Source organism: Mus musculus, chromosome 14, assembly GCF_000001635.26.
Source record: "Mus musculus strain C57BL/6J chromosome 14, GRCm38.p6 C57BL/6J".
Taxonomy (NCBI): domain Eukaryota; kingdom Metazoa; phylum Chordata; class Mammalia; order Rodentia; family Muridae; genus Mus; species Mus musculus.
In genome coordinates, this window is record NC_000080.6 from 14819274 (window position 1) to 14834662 (window position 15389).

A 15389-nucleotide genomic window follows, 5' to 3' on the forward strand; every position below is an offset into this window, starting at 1 on the left:
CTACCTTAGGAGGTAGGGCCTAGGAAGAGAAGGCTATATCTGATTCTTGATCCCTACTTCTTTTTCTCTCTGACTCCTGTCCATCAAGTTGTGAGTAGCTTCTTACAAGCTTTACTGCCATGATATTTGGCTTCATGATGGACTGAAACCTTGGCAACTGTGAGCTGTAATCTTTCATCATGTAAGTTGTTTATGTCAGGTACTTTGTAACAGAAGCAGAAACCCTTGAAATATCTTGAGCATTTTTTTCTCTTATGAAAATGAGAATCAAAGTCAATTAAGAGAAAAAAAAAAACCAAACAAGTCAGATAACTATGTGTATTAAAGAACTCAAAGCTTTTGAGTAGGAAGAAGTAGGATTAAAAATAACACTAGGAAAAATAATTATGGCAATACTAAAGCATTGAATCCCCAGTATGGAGATGTCCATTGAGCTGTGTTTCCAGGCTGGCTACCTCCCTGCCACATAGTCGGCTTCATTTATGGACTGCACAAGAGTAGACTGACCTTATGAGTGCTATCAACATGTATTGTTCAGGTATCAGCATTTACACTTTAAGAATTCTAGAAGGGAGCTGGAAATATGGCTTGGCACTTCAGAGCACTTGCTGATCTTTCAAAGGACCCTGGTCCAATTCTTAACACCCATATCAGTGGACTCATATTGCTTGTAACTTCAGTTTGGGGATAAATTGAAGCCTTCTTGCTTCTACCTCCCCAGGGATTTGAACGCATGTAGTACATACAAACTAAGAAAGGTACAGAAATATACACAAGTAAAATAAATCCACTAAAGAAAAAAAAAAGGATCTTTAAAAAGAGAAAAAGTAATTCTGGGAGCTGAACATGGTCACATACACCTGTAATCCCAGTGCTGGAAAGGGGGAGGCAGCAAAATCACTGTGGTCAAGCCAGCTTGGTGTACATGAGTTCCAGGACGGTCAGGGATGCCTAGTGAGATCTTATCTTTAAAAGAAAGGAAGGAAGAAGGAAAGAAAGAAAGAATGAATGAAGAAGAAAGAGAGAGAGAGAGGAGAGAGAGGAGAGAGAATGAGTTTTGGAAGTATGGCAACATCTTGACACTGACTGCTTACTTGTGAGTGGGTTTCCCTTTCTCTGAGACTTGTGGGGCCACAACCCATCGTGTGATAGGAATCTTGGTGAGCCCATGATGTGCAATTAAGAATAGTTACGGAGGAAGGCAACTGAAGTTGCATAAAATTACTGCCAATTGAGCTTCAAGTATTTATTAGTAGACATATTTTGTAAATATAGAATAACATCTGTGAAAACTTGGTCAGAAGATACAGGCTGAAGAAATGCCCCGAATATATCCCAGGAAGACCCTTTGAAAGTAAACAACCAGTACCACTCAATCTAATAATTGCAGTTATTAATTTTTATATGTTTGAATAGACATCATGGATGAATTTTGTCTATTTTTAAATGAGAATACTTTGGATTACATAACCTAACTGAAAGTTGTTTCTGTTTACTTCACAAGGAATGCAATGTTAATTCTGAGGTGTTGATGTTTTACAATGCCCGATCAAGATACAAAGGCGAAGAGCACAGAGAAAACCGCTGATAAGCAACAAGGGACCACCACCAGGTAAAGAAATGTCTGTGGTCATCCATGGGAGCAGTGGCATTAGGTAGGTTTAACGCTTTTGTGAGAAATTGTCTCCTGGATTGCAGTGTTTACCCAAACACTGAGCCCTTTCTAGAGTTTGGAAAGAAATATTTGGCAGGCATGCCCTGATCTACAGAGACAGGCTTCAAAGTAGCAGTACCATCAGTAGTAATGTGACTTTGTGCTGTTCTTTATTCTAGGGACTATTCAGATCTTAAAAGACTTCGGTGCCTGTTGAACGTTCAGTCAAGCAAACAGCAGGTAGTGTTTTCAAAGGATGTGGTGTGTGAATAAACATCACAGGTTTCTGTCGGGTCCATTTCACCTCCTTGTGTACTCTCTTTGTTCATCCTGAGTTGTCCTTGTGTCCTCTGGCTGCTGCTCTCACCTGGGTCAGGCTGGGCCAAGACTTGGTTGGCATCCAGCCTTTTTGTTTCTCTACTGTCTCCATGTGTTCTAACCATCAGGACTTGAATTCTTTACTCTGTAAACAGTCAGTTCTCTCATTAAATGCCAATGGTTACCTTTCAGAGCTTCAGGGAAATTTATTCTCTTTACCACATCTTCCTTCTCTCTGTACTCCCTTCCCCATCCTTCTCCTTCATAGAATATACCCTATAATCCTTCTCAAATTGCACCCCACCAAGGAGGGGGGGAGGTTTTGGCTATTTATGTGGTGGCATTTTTTTTTAATGCTTTTATTAGTCAGGAGAAGAATAGAACACTAGATTTATCTCTAAACCTGACTTTAGTTTTGCTTGTAGAAAACTTTGGAAAGGCATGAGAGTAGCGGTCTGGGGTTTGGGAAACAACTTAGCAGCCCTCAAAAAACAGCAGACTTTCATGCAGCACTGCTGACCGCTCGCTCAGTAGCAGGGATGAGTTTGAATCCTGGGCTCCTGTCTCTGTAGTCTCCACTATTATACTTTTAAAGTTGTTTAAGAGTTCCTGAGGTTGGCAATGGGTGATGATTTTTTTGTTGTTGTTGTTGTCTTATGTCACACTAACTCTGCAGAGAACCACAGCATTTTTATCTCTTTATTTTAGAGCATGGCTTCCTCGAGGTTTGGTGGCATATGAAGAGCAGTCAGGGCAGTTCATGTTTGTGGAATACTTCTTACATGCTGGTGCCTTGGCTGAACTTTTGCCTTCTTAATATTTGCAGCATCTACTTTCACAGATGGAAAAGCTGCAGTATGCAGAAATGAGCATCCCAGGATAAGAGTCTGCTCACGGAATACAATTTTGTAACTTTGCCCTGTGTGCCCTAGCCATAGAGATGCTTCTCAATGAGCTGGAAAATTAGCTTACAGTTAAAAATTCTTGAACAAGTCAAAGTGTCCTTAAAATGGCTTTTCTCTGTGTCTTCCATACTGTGAGATCCCCAAGGTCTCCTCTTCCCCGCTTATTTCAGAAGGTACCTCACCTCTTCTGTCTTAGATCCCATTCCCCACTCCACGCATCCTCCAGTGTAACCACAACACCCCAAGCTACTTGCTCTTTCTTTTTCTCCTAGAATCCATTCCTGTGAGGGCTGTCATGTTTTCAGGCCCATACATGGCTGCCTTGCCCGGCTGGGGAACTATTTCTCTGTGGTAGCAGCTTTGTCTCTTGCCTTGATGATGCTTGTGGTCTCACTTCCTGATAAGATCCTTTCACGGCCAGCAACTTTGACTTATCTTTTGATTCACCACTTATGTATTCCACATGTTTGGGGCTAGTTTTTCCTAAGTTGATCTGTGACCATGGGTCACCATGAACATGAACAACCTGGTCTGGTCAGGTAAAGAAATGCCTACAGTGTTTCTGGATTTGGCTTGGGGCTTTAAAGTTTTCTGTGTTGAAGTTCATATGGACTAGATCTCTTCCCCTCCATTATACCACTCCTTTGTTACTACCTGGCTGCGTTGACTAAAGTTAATTTAATGGTTTCCTCCTTTTTAGCCAACTTGGAGTTCTCAATCATTTGTTTTGACAAGTTATATAATTTTGCTAAATCTTCATACATAAATGATGTATATTTAAAATGCTTGAATTATTTGGAAAGCAGAGAGCTATAAGGGAACATGCAGTGACTGAGGTTGGCTCCTAAACTTCTCAAATTCTAAGCCTAATTCTGCTGTGGAAGTTCCTGCATCTGTTATTCTGATAACAAAAGTTTCTCTGAGCTCTGATCTTCTTTTCTGAAAGAATGTAGATATGTACATGAGAGTTAGACAGGCAGACAGACAACTCAGGAATTCCCTTGTGCCTCACTTGTTCGAGGAAGAATATAAGGAGCCTATAATGATATACAGTTTATGGAGTTTATCATAAATTAAAACCAGAGCTAGACATAAAATGAAAAACAATGGCTGGGAGAGCTACACAAGACTCCCCCAAAGACACACACAAACAGGCCCACATTTACTTCACGTATTTACAATGGCCCATTGGAGGAGGGACATTCATGACTCAGGTCTACTTACCAGAATTCTGTTGATGTGATATATATATATATATATATATATATATATATATATATATATATATATATATATATGTTGTTTATAAAAGGGGTGTGATTACCAGTTACTAGATGTTCTAGGAAAAAAATAATGCACTCTGTATGTTTGGGGAGAGTTCCTGGGAAGTGAATGTCCTTCCACTGATTCTCCATGGAGCCAGGGTGGCATTGTTGAGTTGTGCTGTGGCCTTTGCCTCTGCTCACAGCCCTGACAGTATTGCAGAACTGTCACATCAGAGCTGTTTTTCTGTGGGATTCCTGCTGCCTAGAAAACCTTGGTCCATGGCTACTGTCTCTCCTTTTACTTTCTGTAATAACAAGCCCTGCGCACCAACTTTGTATAATGTTTCCTAAGCCCATGTTCAAGTTCATTCTGTCCTGCACTAAAAACCCCTTGATCATTACATGTCCATGACTTCTCGACACATCTACTCTGCTATGTCTTCAACAGGTGTGTGGACTGGGTGAACTCATCCCAGGGGTTTACTGGAGGGAAGAGTTGACTGGGAACAAACTGAGCATTTACTTGACAGCTTTACACTTGAATAGCTGCCATATGTTGTGTTTTGTGTGATGCACAAGGAACATAAGAACAGATAGATGTGATTCTGCCTTTGGGGTGGCTGAGTTCAGGGGATGGGTGGCGTGCAGGCTAGACAGTACACTTGACTGTAGTAAGTGCAGTGAGCAGGGTCCACTCTGGAATCAAGAGCTATGGGCTCCTCTGACACAGCAGAACTGAGGAGTTGGACGAGAGGGTGGCAAGAGTAGAACTGCTGGGAGTTCTGGACTAAGCTTGCTTTTCTGTTGGGAACTAAAGGGGGTGTGGGGGGAGATGGGGAGGGAAAGAGCCCACATCTGGCGAGAGTTCCTCCTATGCTCTGGGCAGGTGGACATGGGAGGGCTGCTGGACACTTTCCACTCAGCCCCCGGGGGGGGGGGGGGCATCTAAGCCACTGATTCCACTCGGTGGGGGGTGGACAAGGGGCAGCCCCTGATACCAGGGGCCCCGGGGCAACACCCTCAGCCCCAGGGATATGGAGAGAGGGCAGAGGGAAAGAGGTTCCCACACAGGTGAGAGTCCTAAATCCGGTCCATGGCTGGAGCATAGGAAGGCCTTCTGACAGGAGATTAGAAATGGCTCATCAGAGGAAAGCCCATTCCATCGTCCAAGCACAGAGGGCCTTGATGAACAGAGACAGTCTATGGTTTTAGAGCTTTATTGTAGAAAGTCATGGGGAAAGCGAGAAGGTAAAAGAGAGAGAGACCGGCCATGGCCAAGAGGAGAGAAGGGGGGAAAAGAGAGAGAGAGAAGAAAGTCTAGGGTAATAGGTTAGAGAGAGAGAGCGAGGAGAGAGAGTAAGAGAGCGAGAGGAGAGGATGAGGAAAGATTGAGGAGAGCAAAAGGAGAGTAAGGGGTGTAAAAGAGTGAGGTGGGGCCAAGCAGCCCCTCTTATGGTGGGCTGTTATCTTAGTGTTGCTAGGTAACTGGGAAGAGTCTAGCCTGAAGGTCAGAAGCTTGGGACATTGTATATGTGACTAAAAGCCACAGCTTCTCCTGTGGGGGTTGTGGGGGCAGGAACTTCGACAGGAGCCAGGGTTTCAGGAGACATGAGGGAAGGCCTACTGTCCCATGTAGGTGAATTATCACCACTGGGTTCCGGGGATCCACACCTCAACTTGACTGGAGACCTAACTGTCTGTGTATAGCCCAATGCCCCACACTTTTTCATCTGTGGGAACTAGTGGCATCATGGTTTTGTTATCAAGTACCTAGTCTTTGCAAATACTGCTACCAAATACAGCCTGCCACTGTGTCTCTCTGAGTTGATTCTTAGCACTGGCTATCTGCCTGCCCATGATGGGGGTAGCTGAGGCTGTGTTGCTTTCTGACCGTCCCTTTCTTTTGAGTGGCTTATTTTGAGAGACATATTTGCTCTGTGCTTAACTCCTTTCTTTCTTACAGACTCATACCTTATGAGTCTTGTCAATGGCAATGGGATTTGAAATTCCTTAGGCCTAGAAAACCTACTTCCTATTTGTGTGTGTTTGTGTTATGACAGTTCTTGTCTAACAGAAAACTGAACTTGTTGCTGTGATTTCATGTCTAATATCTTTTTGAGTCATAAGCTCACATTTGGAGATCACCTAATTTGTAATGACAAGCTTTTTTGCCTAGAAAATTTATGGTAGTGATTACAAGGCTCATAAGAGTATTTTTAAATTGTTCCTGCACATACCAGGTGCTGTATAAACAGTAACTTGGGATTCTCATAAACCAGAGTTACACAGTGTTATTATTGCTTCTATTGTAATAACATGGAAACCAGTATACACAGAGATTAAATATATGCTCCAAGATCACAGTGCCAGCTAACGATGGATTGACCCGCAGAAACTTGTATGGATGTTGTCTCATCCCTACACATTGTCTGCTTATGTTCTTTGACCCCTTGTTCATGAGGGGTGTAGATTGGGTGAGCGAACTGATATACAAAGGTAGTTTTATAGAATGGAATGTTTACTGTCACTATTTTGAAAATTCTACTGTGGCTTGAAGATAAGGACCCATCTTGAGGAGCAATGACACCATCATAATTCATTTCTGAATTACAGGAAATAAGCCTTACAGAAAATAAGGAAAATCACCTTTATATAAGGAAAACATGATCTGATATCAATTTCTGCACAATAAAATAATTTACTCAAAAATAGTTCCTTTATAGTGCTTTGCTTACTTCATGATTAGTAATTGATTGTAAGATGTATTTCATTCACACTTTAGAAAAGATGAGTCTTTTTTCCCATGTTATACCCAATTTCAAGTGGTACAAACAAAACGAATCTTAGGGTTCTCTCAGCCATGGCAACTATTGGTATGTGAATCTTGACAACTTAAGGAGCCACCAGATTGATCTTAGTAACAGAAGCACAAATATACTCTAGGTGTTCTAAACACACTTATTTTATTGTAGTAAATGCAGACATTTTAAATCAGTGTCTTAAGTATCATTGTTCAAACTGAGCGATAGTAATGGGTTTTGCCTGTTGCTGTGACTGAGCCCTTGGTGAACAACATGTATGTTGCTGAATATAGGTAAAGTGATACTGTGTTCTGGGCAGTGTGTGCTACTGGATTCAGAAACTCTCCATCTGTGTATCTGGAGCACATGAGAAACCTAAAAACCTCCACTGTCTAGGCTCACCCCAAACCTTATGCCTAGCACAGGTGCCCATTGAACATGGCTAAAAAATATACAGGTTCCTTCCTGCTCCTATCAATGTGAGCTAGATTGACATACGTTACAGTGAGCTGTGACAGGTGATACCATTTGTGATGAAGAGAGCCCAAGCTAGGGGTAAATGCTACGGTAATCCTCACGTTTACAATGCTGTCATTTTAATGATTGGAAAACCCTGATTCCATTAGCCCCTCCCCAGACTCTACCTCTTCCATTGTATGACTTGTTTTATCACTGAATGAACCATAATGATCATGAACTCTCTGTTTCCATTTCTGTAGCTTCCAGCCATTAACTTTGACAGTGCCCAAAATAACATGACAAAGTCTGAGCCAACCATCAGGACAGGGGGACATAGAGCTCGTGGTCAATGGCATGAGTCCACAGAAGCAGTTGAACTTGAAAATTTTAGGTAAGAAATCTCCTTTGCTGTCAGTAGCCTATTCACGTTTACTTATTTAAATTTACCACAGAAGTGAAAATTTGAAGTCTGCATATTCTTAGTTTAGTAATTTTAGTTAACATTTAAAATGTTCCCCAGGATAGGGGACCAAAAAATAGGCTAAATAGGCAGGCATTCTATCTTTAGAGTTCAGGACATCTTGCTGACATGAAGGCTAACACTTGTCCACTGAGGAAGAGGACCCAAGATGTTGACCTGAGTAGGTCAAACCCAAGCCTGGTCTTAACTTTTTCTGTGTCTCCATCTTTCTGGTGGTGAAAAGGCATAAAAGGATCTGTTGCTCTGAGATGTGGTTGCTAAATAAGATGTTTATTAGGTTGGCAGTATGGCTAAGGACCTTGTCAGCAACCTCTACAGTCTGAGTTCAATACCTGGGACTCACATTGTGGAAAGATAGAACTGACTTCTGTCACAGACACACACACACACACACACACACACACACACACACACACACACACACACTCAAATGTAATATATTTTTCTAAAAAAAATTAGTAGTTTAAACATACAGGTATGTTTGGCCAGCATCTTGGCTTTACTAAACAGTGTTAGTCTGTGTTTCTTTCTGTTGCTGTGTAGACATTCTAGAAGCAGACATTCTTGTGGGCCATTCCCTTTATGGGAGCTAGCTCTGTGTCACAATGAGTTCAGGTCATTTGCCAGTAAGTACTGTGTAAACAATGAAAGGCATGAAATATCAGCATCAATATTCTAGAATGATTATTTACTTGTTTGGTTTAGCTTGTTTCTCTGGCATTTTATGAACTTAAAACAGTTCCAAAAAGACATATGACATTTCATGGGTTTATAGTTTCAACTTGAAAAAACTAAAAATGTCTTGTTATATATTCAGTTTACCAGTGATCTTATATAAGAATCCATTGCAGCCCTTCCATGTGTGTATAGAGATGTAGGAGTTAAATGCCATAGAACATTCACATAGGCAGATGTTTATGTGTCATAGAACTTGATCTTAAAATTAGCCATTTCTTTTACATTTAGTGTATATGTGTGTGTGTATGTGTGTACACGTGTGTGTTTGTGTGTGTGTAAAATCTCATGTGCAATAGTGCACATTTGAAGTTCAGAGGATGACTTTGTGCAGTTGGTTCGCCCTTCAGCTCTTGATGGGACTCTTTATTTATCAACTTTATTGCTGAGTTTGAGTCTATTTAACAGTTGTTCTTTGCCTTACTAATATGTTGACCTTCAGACTCTCAATGTTTTGTGTCAATACAGATGGTCTTTCTTTTTATCAGTAATTTTGTTAGTCCAAATAATGTTTATTATAAATTTATTTTCTGTTTTCTTTTTCATCTTAGTATAAACTATAAGAATGAAAGGAATTTCAGCAAACATCCACAGCATCAGTTATTTCAAGAGATCTTCACAGCTCTGGTGAGAAACAGACTTATATGCAGGTAAGGCTCTGATCAAAAGACAGGTATCTACCCAAGAATGTTTCACAAATCCTGTATGGAGAATATGCTTTGAAGCAGCCTACAAGTAGATCACAGGGTGCTTGCAGTATTTAGGAATATAAATATTCCAGTATTTATGATTATGTATTATATAATATATTCCCATTTATGGTTTATTTTCTTTGTCATTACATATAATTATGTGTAGATAGTACACACACAGACACACACACCCTCCCTAACAACTAAAGAAAAAGTAGCAATAAATTTCAAAGAAAGAAAAGGCAGATATTTGGGAGGGTTTTGAATGGAGGAAACAGAAGGCAACACAATGTAATTATTTTATAATCTCAAATATTAAAATAAATAATTAAATATATATATAAATAAAAGGCTGAGCAAAGGCTATGTGAAAGGAGACAGATGGGCTGTGTTCTCATTGGAATCTCTTGTTGGACCTTGAATTTAGTTGAAGTTGGTGACAGGATATGGGAGAACTGTTTTTCTTTAATGTGCTTGTTTTGGGTTTGGACACTAAAGGAATATTTATTGTATAGTCCTTATGAAAGAAGGACATTGGTAACCACTGTGGATGACATGACAACATCTTTGCAGTTGACACAGTGACCAATTAGTTAAGCTCTCCCTGGGCTTGAAGAAAGAAAGCATGAATGTGTATCCCACCCTCCACCCCCAGTCCAAACCCTATGTCCTGTTATGAATGACTGGTGGAGAATCTTAGCCTAGACAGATTTGATTTCTGGTAACAGGAGGAGCTCTGAGGATCTCAGCTCCCTTCTTTCACAGCATGTGAAATAATTTGGAATGTTGGATTTTATGACCATCTTTCTACATCATTCTTGAGTGCTATAGAGCTCTGTGTTCAGTTCAAATGTGAAATCAGAGTTGGATAAAGGATGGACTGTGCTTTGAGGTCCTCACTGAACTCCATTTCATAGAATTTGTCAAGATGTCAGGACTATTTTCTCCTCTTAGCTTAAATTTAAAGAATAATTATATCTCAGAGCTTTTCTGGTATGACTCCCTTGCCCATTCCTCTGTGACTATCAGAGATAGATGTTGGAATGTTGGAATGAAGGCATAGATTGAACTTACTCAAACTGGTGAGCATCTGCCGTTTGCCAGGAGGGATAAGGCTACCAAGGAGAAGGAAGATAAAAGAAAATATGGAGATGACTGATGTGCGGTCCCCCTTTCCCTCAGCAAAACAATTACTCACATTCCAATATAAGAGGAAATACAGATATTTATAATTTACAGTCAGACAACTAAAGCCTGGATAAGACAGGTGAGTGGGAACTTTAAATGTTGGCCCAGTTTTGCTTGTGGACAATCTACACATACTTGAATGGTAACTTCACCCTGAAAGCATAATGAACTGGGAATTGGCCTTGGCTGTAGAACATGCTACTATTGTGCTTCATTTTTGCTCAGGTGTCAATGTTTTTTATCTTCCCTTTCATGCTCCTAGATGTGTTCTCTTCCAATCCACATGTGCAGACACCTCTTTCTGGGTTCTTTTCCTAAGATTGACTTAGTCTCTGTTCTGCAGCTAGACTTGTTAATGCAGCCAGCTAGGGCATGCCTACAAGTCTTTTCCAGTAGTTCTGAAAGGAAGTCCTGCCTGGATCTGAGGTTACAGGACAGGCTGCTCTAGATATGTGTCCATGTGCAGCATCAATTCAAATCTTCCATGCTCTCTCTGCCATAACATGATTCGTGTGTAGTAGAGTGTGACATTAGAAATAAAGTCTTGACATTTCTATCTCATCATGTGAAGGCTGTGAAGAGAAGTAGCAGTTGTCACAGTAGTGACAGATTCTTTGTTAACTGACCAACCACACTTTTCTTTAATGCACCGGCTTCCTGTTGCTCTGTGTTTCGTTGATATATGGCTTCTATATTACAGTGGAATATAGTTCGCTTGTGAAATGAACTCACTCATGGGGCTGGAGGTGGGAGATTTTGTGAAGTTAATGACACAGTAGTTTTAAACTGGTAGAATTTGATGTACAAGGCTGGGGACAGATGGTGGTGACACTGACAACTGCAGAAAGCAACAAGATGGGACTACAAGAGTTGATTTGGAATATTAAAGCCTGAAGAGACTGAAAGAAATGACAAGTCATTCTAATGTATTTACAAAGAGGAATCTTCTTATGCTCTCAAAGCCAAAAATGAGTTAAAGGATGTCAGGCCACATACAATGACAATTTTCTTGAGAAATTCTGTCAAAAACATCAAAATGAATGCTGTGTTTGGTATGAGGGAAAGTAATAAATTGTATGTGGCACCACAGAAAAGTTTCTCTTTGTTAACTATGCTCTTTCTGCTGTGTGCTGTGGCTTCTCATCCAGAGAAGCCTGACAGGCAGAAAGCTGAATTACTCTGCCTTCCCAGGGAGGAACTTCTTGTCCTTGGCCAACACATCACCACTCAAAGCAGCCATAACCTGGCTGGGATCATTATATCTGCGCATGACAGATGTGTTTATAATCTTTAAATAAGCTACTGAGAGCCAGGTGTTAAGTAACAGACCCATCTCAATAGCCACACATCAGAGCTGAAAGCATCTCTTTTCCCTTCCTTCTCTTGTTCTTCTCCCCCCCCCCCCATTTCCTCTCCTTTCCCCTTCCTTTTCTTCTTTTCTCTCTTTCCTGGAGCCTCACTTTGTAGCTCAGGCTAGCCTTGAACTCCTGATCCTGCCTCAGCTTCCCAAAAGGCCTATGATTATAGGCCTTGGGCATCAGGCCTGGCTCTAATTCTCATGTGCCATGCTGGCCTGGCTCCTGAAGTGGCTCCCTACCGTGACTCCATCCCTGTTTCACGTGTCAATTGGAGGATTCTTCCTGCTATGTTATTTAAAGATATCATTCCTGAAACAGGACTTTTAATTTTTCTCTCAACCCACAAGGAGATTTCAGCTTTTGTCAGCACTGTCTATGGAGCTAACCTAGGCTGCCAGCATTTCTAGCCTTTGAATTTATAGTAGGCTACCTGGGTTCCCTGCTTTACCTGTGTGGTTTTCCTTTACTTTGTCATCAGCATAGCTTCTGGAAGAATCCTTTCATAATCTTAGCAAGTTCCTGTGAGTTCTTTGCTGAAACTCTTCTAGAACATCCCTAGGCAAAACTTCCAAAGGCCCCCTTCCAATCCTGCAAGTCCTGAAGCTCTGCCTGCTGCTGTCTGACCACAGCTTCTGTTTTCTCACACTGCTATTTTCTGCATCAAGCCTAGGACCCGAGCTACAGGCTTTTCCTGCTGTTATGACACAAGTTTCTTCAAAGCTCCTATCTTCAGCTCATATGATGCTAATCTTACCAGAGAGCCTTCCCTGGCCATCTCAAAATAGCACCCTGGTCTAATGTACCTGGCCTTGGTTGTTCTTTGCCATCACCCCTTGATAGTCATGGGTCTTTACAAGTGGGGCTTCTGGGCCATGTCCTCCAAAGGGGGCCCAGGGTTTGCCTCTGCTGTATCCCAAGCTCATTCAGAACCAGGCTGATGAGGCATGGTGATGAATATCTGGAAGCACTGTGCACAGTCCATCAATTAGAAGAAAGGAGATGAATCTTTTGTAGTTGTTGGCCTGAGTGCCACAGGCCCCACATGGTTTTCTTTCTGGGTAGACTTTGTGAGCTAGACTGAATGGGTAACAGAGAGGATGGAGCACAGAGACCCAAGAGGGGATTGGTGGGGATTCCAGACAGTGGCATCCCCACATGTGTTCTTGTTTCTCTTAAGTTTTATCAAAGTAGGTATGGAGTTTGCTTTTTCGTTAACCCAGATGAGTGTTAATGAAAGCAGTGCCACAGCGTGAGAAAGGAGCGCATTCTGACCTGCAGCGTGCTACAGGTAGCTCTGAGCAACAGCCTCTACACATCCACACACATACAGCTTCTCCACATGTATACACACACACATCCATGTGTTTTCAGCTACTGGCTGCTTGTCATTTGGAGCACTCACGTCACATACTAGCTTCTTCCTCTGTGAAAGAAACAGAAACCCCATCTCCCTTCTCGCTGTTTCAGATGTTATGTGTGCAGTGACATTTTTCTTTTGATATTGATAGCAGAAAGTGATGTCCTGGACGAGGGTGGTGGAAGCCGAGTGTATTAATAGTCCCGTGAAAGCAGTGGCGTACGTTCAGTCGGCAGAGAGCTGAAATTCTTTGCCCATTTATGAATTCACTCCTGTGTGGCTGTCATGTGGAGACAACCTCCAGGGAAGCACTGTCATTGCGGCCAATGACTTTTCAGGGCTGCCTCCAAGGACCCATCTCTTGTTCCCATGGCAAACATGTCTGAGAAAGTGCTTTCTGCATGTTCACTAGGAGCCCAAGCAAAGGGGGCCTGCAGTGGCCGAGTCAGCCAAACAGATGCTGATCTCCATTGGTGGCTGTTTTCCATGTAGTTCTTTGGCTACACTGAGTCCTGTGTTTTCTAGTTCCCCTGACTCTTGGCGAGCAGAGGTGCATGCAATCCCCCACAGAGCCAGGGCTGCATCCCTTGTGGCCCATCTGCTCTACTCAGCGTTCCAGGCTAGGAGCCAAGGAAGGCCTCCTCCTGAGGTCATTCTCATGGGGCAGAACCCAAGGACTCAGCCATCAGGAATCCTATTTACAATAGCAGAGTAATAACTATGAGAAATATTAATAGCCTTGGGCTTCTACCCAAAATTGCAAAGCAAAGCAAACCAAAAACGTGATTTGCCAGGAACATTCAATTCAGACTATTTTGGATCCCTTCATTTGGTTAGATTCCATGAAGAGTAAAATTAAAGTCCACATTGGTATTTCAGTCTCTCTCTCTCTCTCTCTCTCTCTCTCTCTCTCTCTCTCTCTCTCTCTCCCTCCCTCCCTCCCTCCCTCCCTCCCTCCTTCCCTCCCTCTCTCCCTCCCTCCCTCCCCCCATGTGTGTGTGTTTATGTGTGTGTGTGAAATAAGGAGAAACAAAGGCCTTTAAATATGTATTTTAATATGGGAAAAAATGCACAGGAAAGGTCACAGACTGTCCTGTGAAGACTGGCCCTGGCTATCAGGAAGACTCCTGAGGAAGAATACTGTGTACATATTTGTACCATAGATCCTGTTCCCCTTGGATAGTGAAGTGCTCTAGGCATTCACTGGTGTCAGGTTGCCCATGGCTTTTGCAGCTGTTGTTAGCCACTGTTCTTCCCTGGGCAGGGAGGGGAAAGAATCTCTGAGCTGGGGGCCTTTGCCCTGTACCCTCTTCAAAATTAGAGTATTAGAATGATCATATTTTTTCAGAATTTTCCCATATTTTCGCCACTGAAGAGTCTGAAGTATGGGGAGTCTGTGAGTACTCAGCAAGTGCTTTATGCTGACCTACAGCCTCCACCTACTTTAAAATCAATCTTTACTTTAACATCCAAGGTCATTGGCTTTACTCCGTCACTTTCATGCTTTTGTTCACTCTTCTCCAGGCTCCCCTTTACTTCTTCTTTGGAGACTCTCACTAAGTTGCTTGCTTTGTACTCCAAGTTTGTAATCTTCCTGTCTCTACTTCCTAAGTACCTGGATGGCAGGCCTGTGCTTGGAGAGTCCTGCCTAGCAGGCAGTCCAGGGGTTGGTTGACTCCTATTTTCATTTTTCCAAAGAAACTGGGCTGTGTCTCATGGCACAGGAGTCACTAATAAAGTGACTGCTCTAGAGAGGGGATGCTGTTGTTAGCAGTGGCTGTGGGCAGCTGCCAATAGCCTTGTTGGTGGTAACAAGCTTAATTCCCAGCAAGTTCTGACCATGGGCTTTTCTTCTGTATCTGTGTACTGGGAATATGGACATCAGGGAACACAGACATTCTTGGGAATAAAACCACGGGTCTAATGCCCTGCCAACCTCCATCTCGGCAGATGGAAGGAGAAGTGGGTGGTGTTGCCATGGAATGGGGACTCCTAGTACAGCCACCACAGATGCCACCCTGACTCATTCACTAGGTTTCCAAATGTGCAGGTTTGGGGGAAGGGTTAAACTCCTCAGTGCTATAGAGAAGACAGACCTGGATCTTACCTCTAGAGCCCCAGAATAGATCTAGGACAGACCAGAGGACAGTTGTCCTGGGTTTTCAGCTCAGGTCAG

At 42.3% G+C, this 15389-nt stretch overlaps 1 protein-coding gene across 5 annotated transcripts in view; it reads left to right on the plus strand.

Annotated features, from left to right (window-relative positions):
• Positions 1 to 15389, plus strand: part of Nek10 (NIMA (never in mitosis gene a)- related kinase 10) — a 208480-nt gene that overhangs the window by 15694 nt on the left and 177397 nt on the right. For 4 of the 5 annotated variants that reach the window (XR_382965.2, XM_006518092.2, XM_006518096.4 and 1 more), the window contains exons 2-5: positions 1505 to 1612; positions 1834 to 1894; positions 7663 to 7793; positions 9170 to 9268. Coding sequence is in view for 4 of the 5 variants with exons in the window: in XM_006518092.2 (XP_006518155.1) it covers positions 1542 to 1612; positions 1834 to 1894; positions 7663 to 7793; positions 9170 to 9268 (362 nt within the window). In the remaining variant the exon portion in view is untranslated. Of the gene's footprint in view, positions 1 to 1504; positions 1613 to 1833; positions 1895 to 7662; positions 7794 to 9169; positions 9269 to 15389 lie in introns of those variants that run through there. The other variant, NM_001195229.1, reaches the window with a different exon arrangement.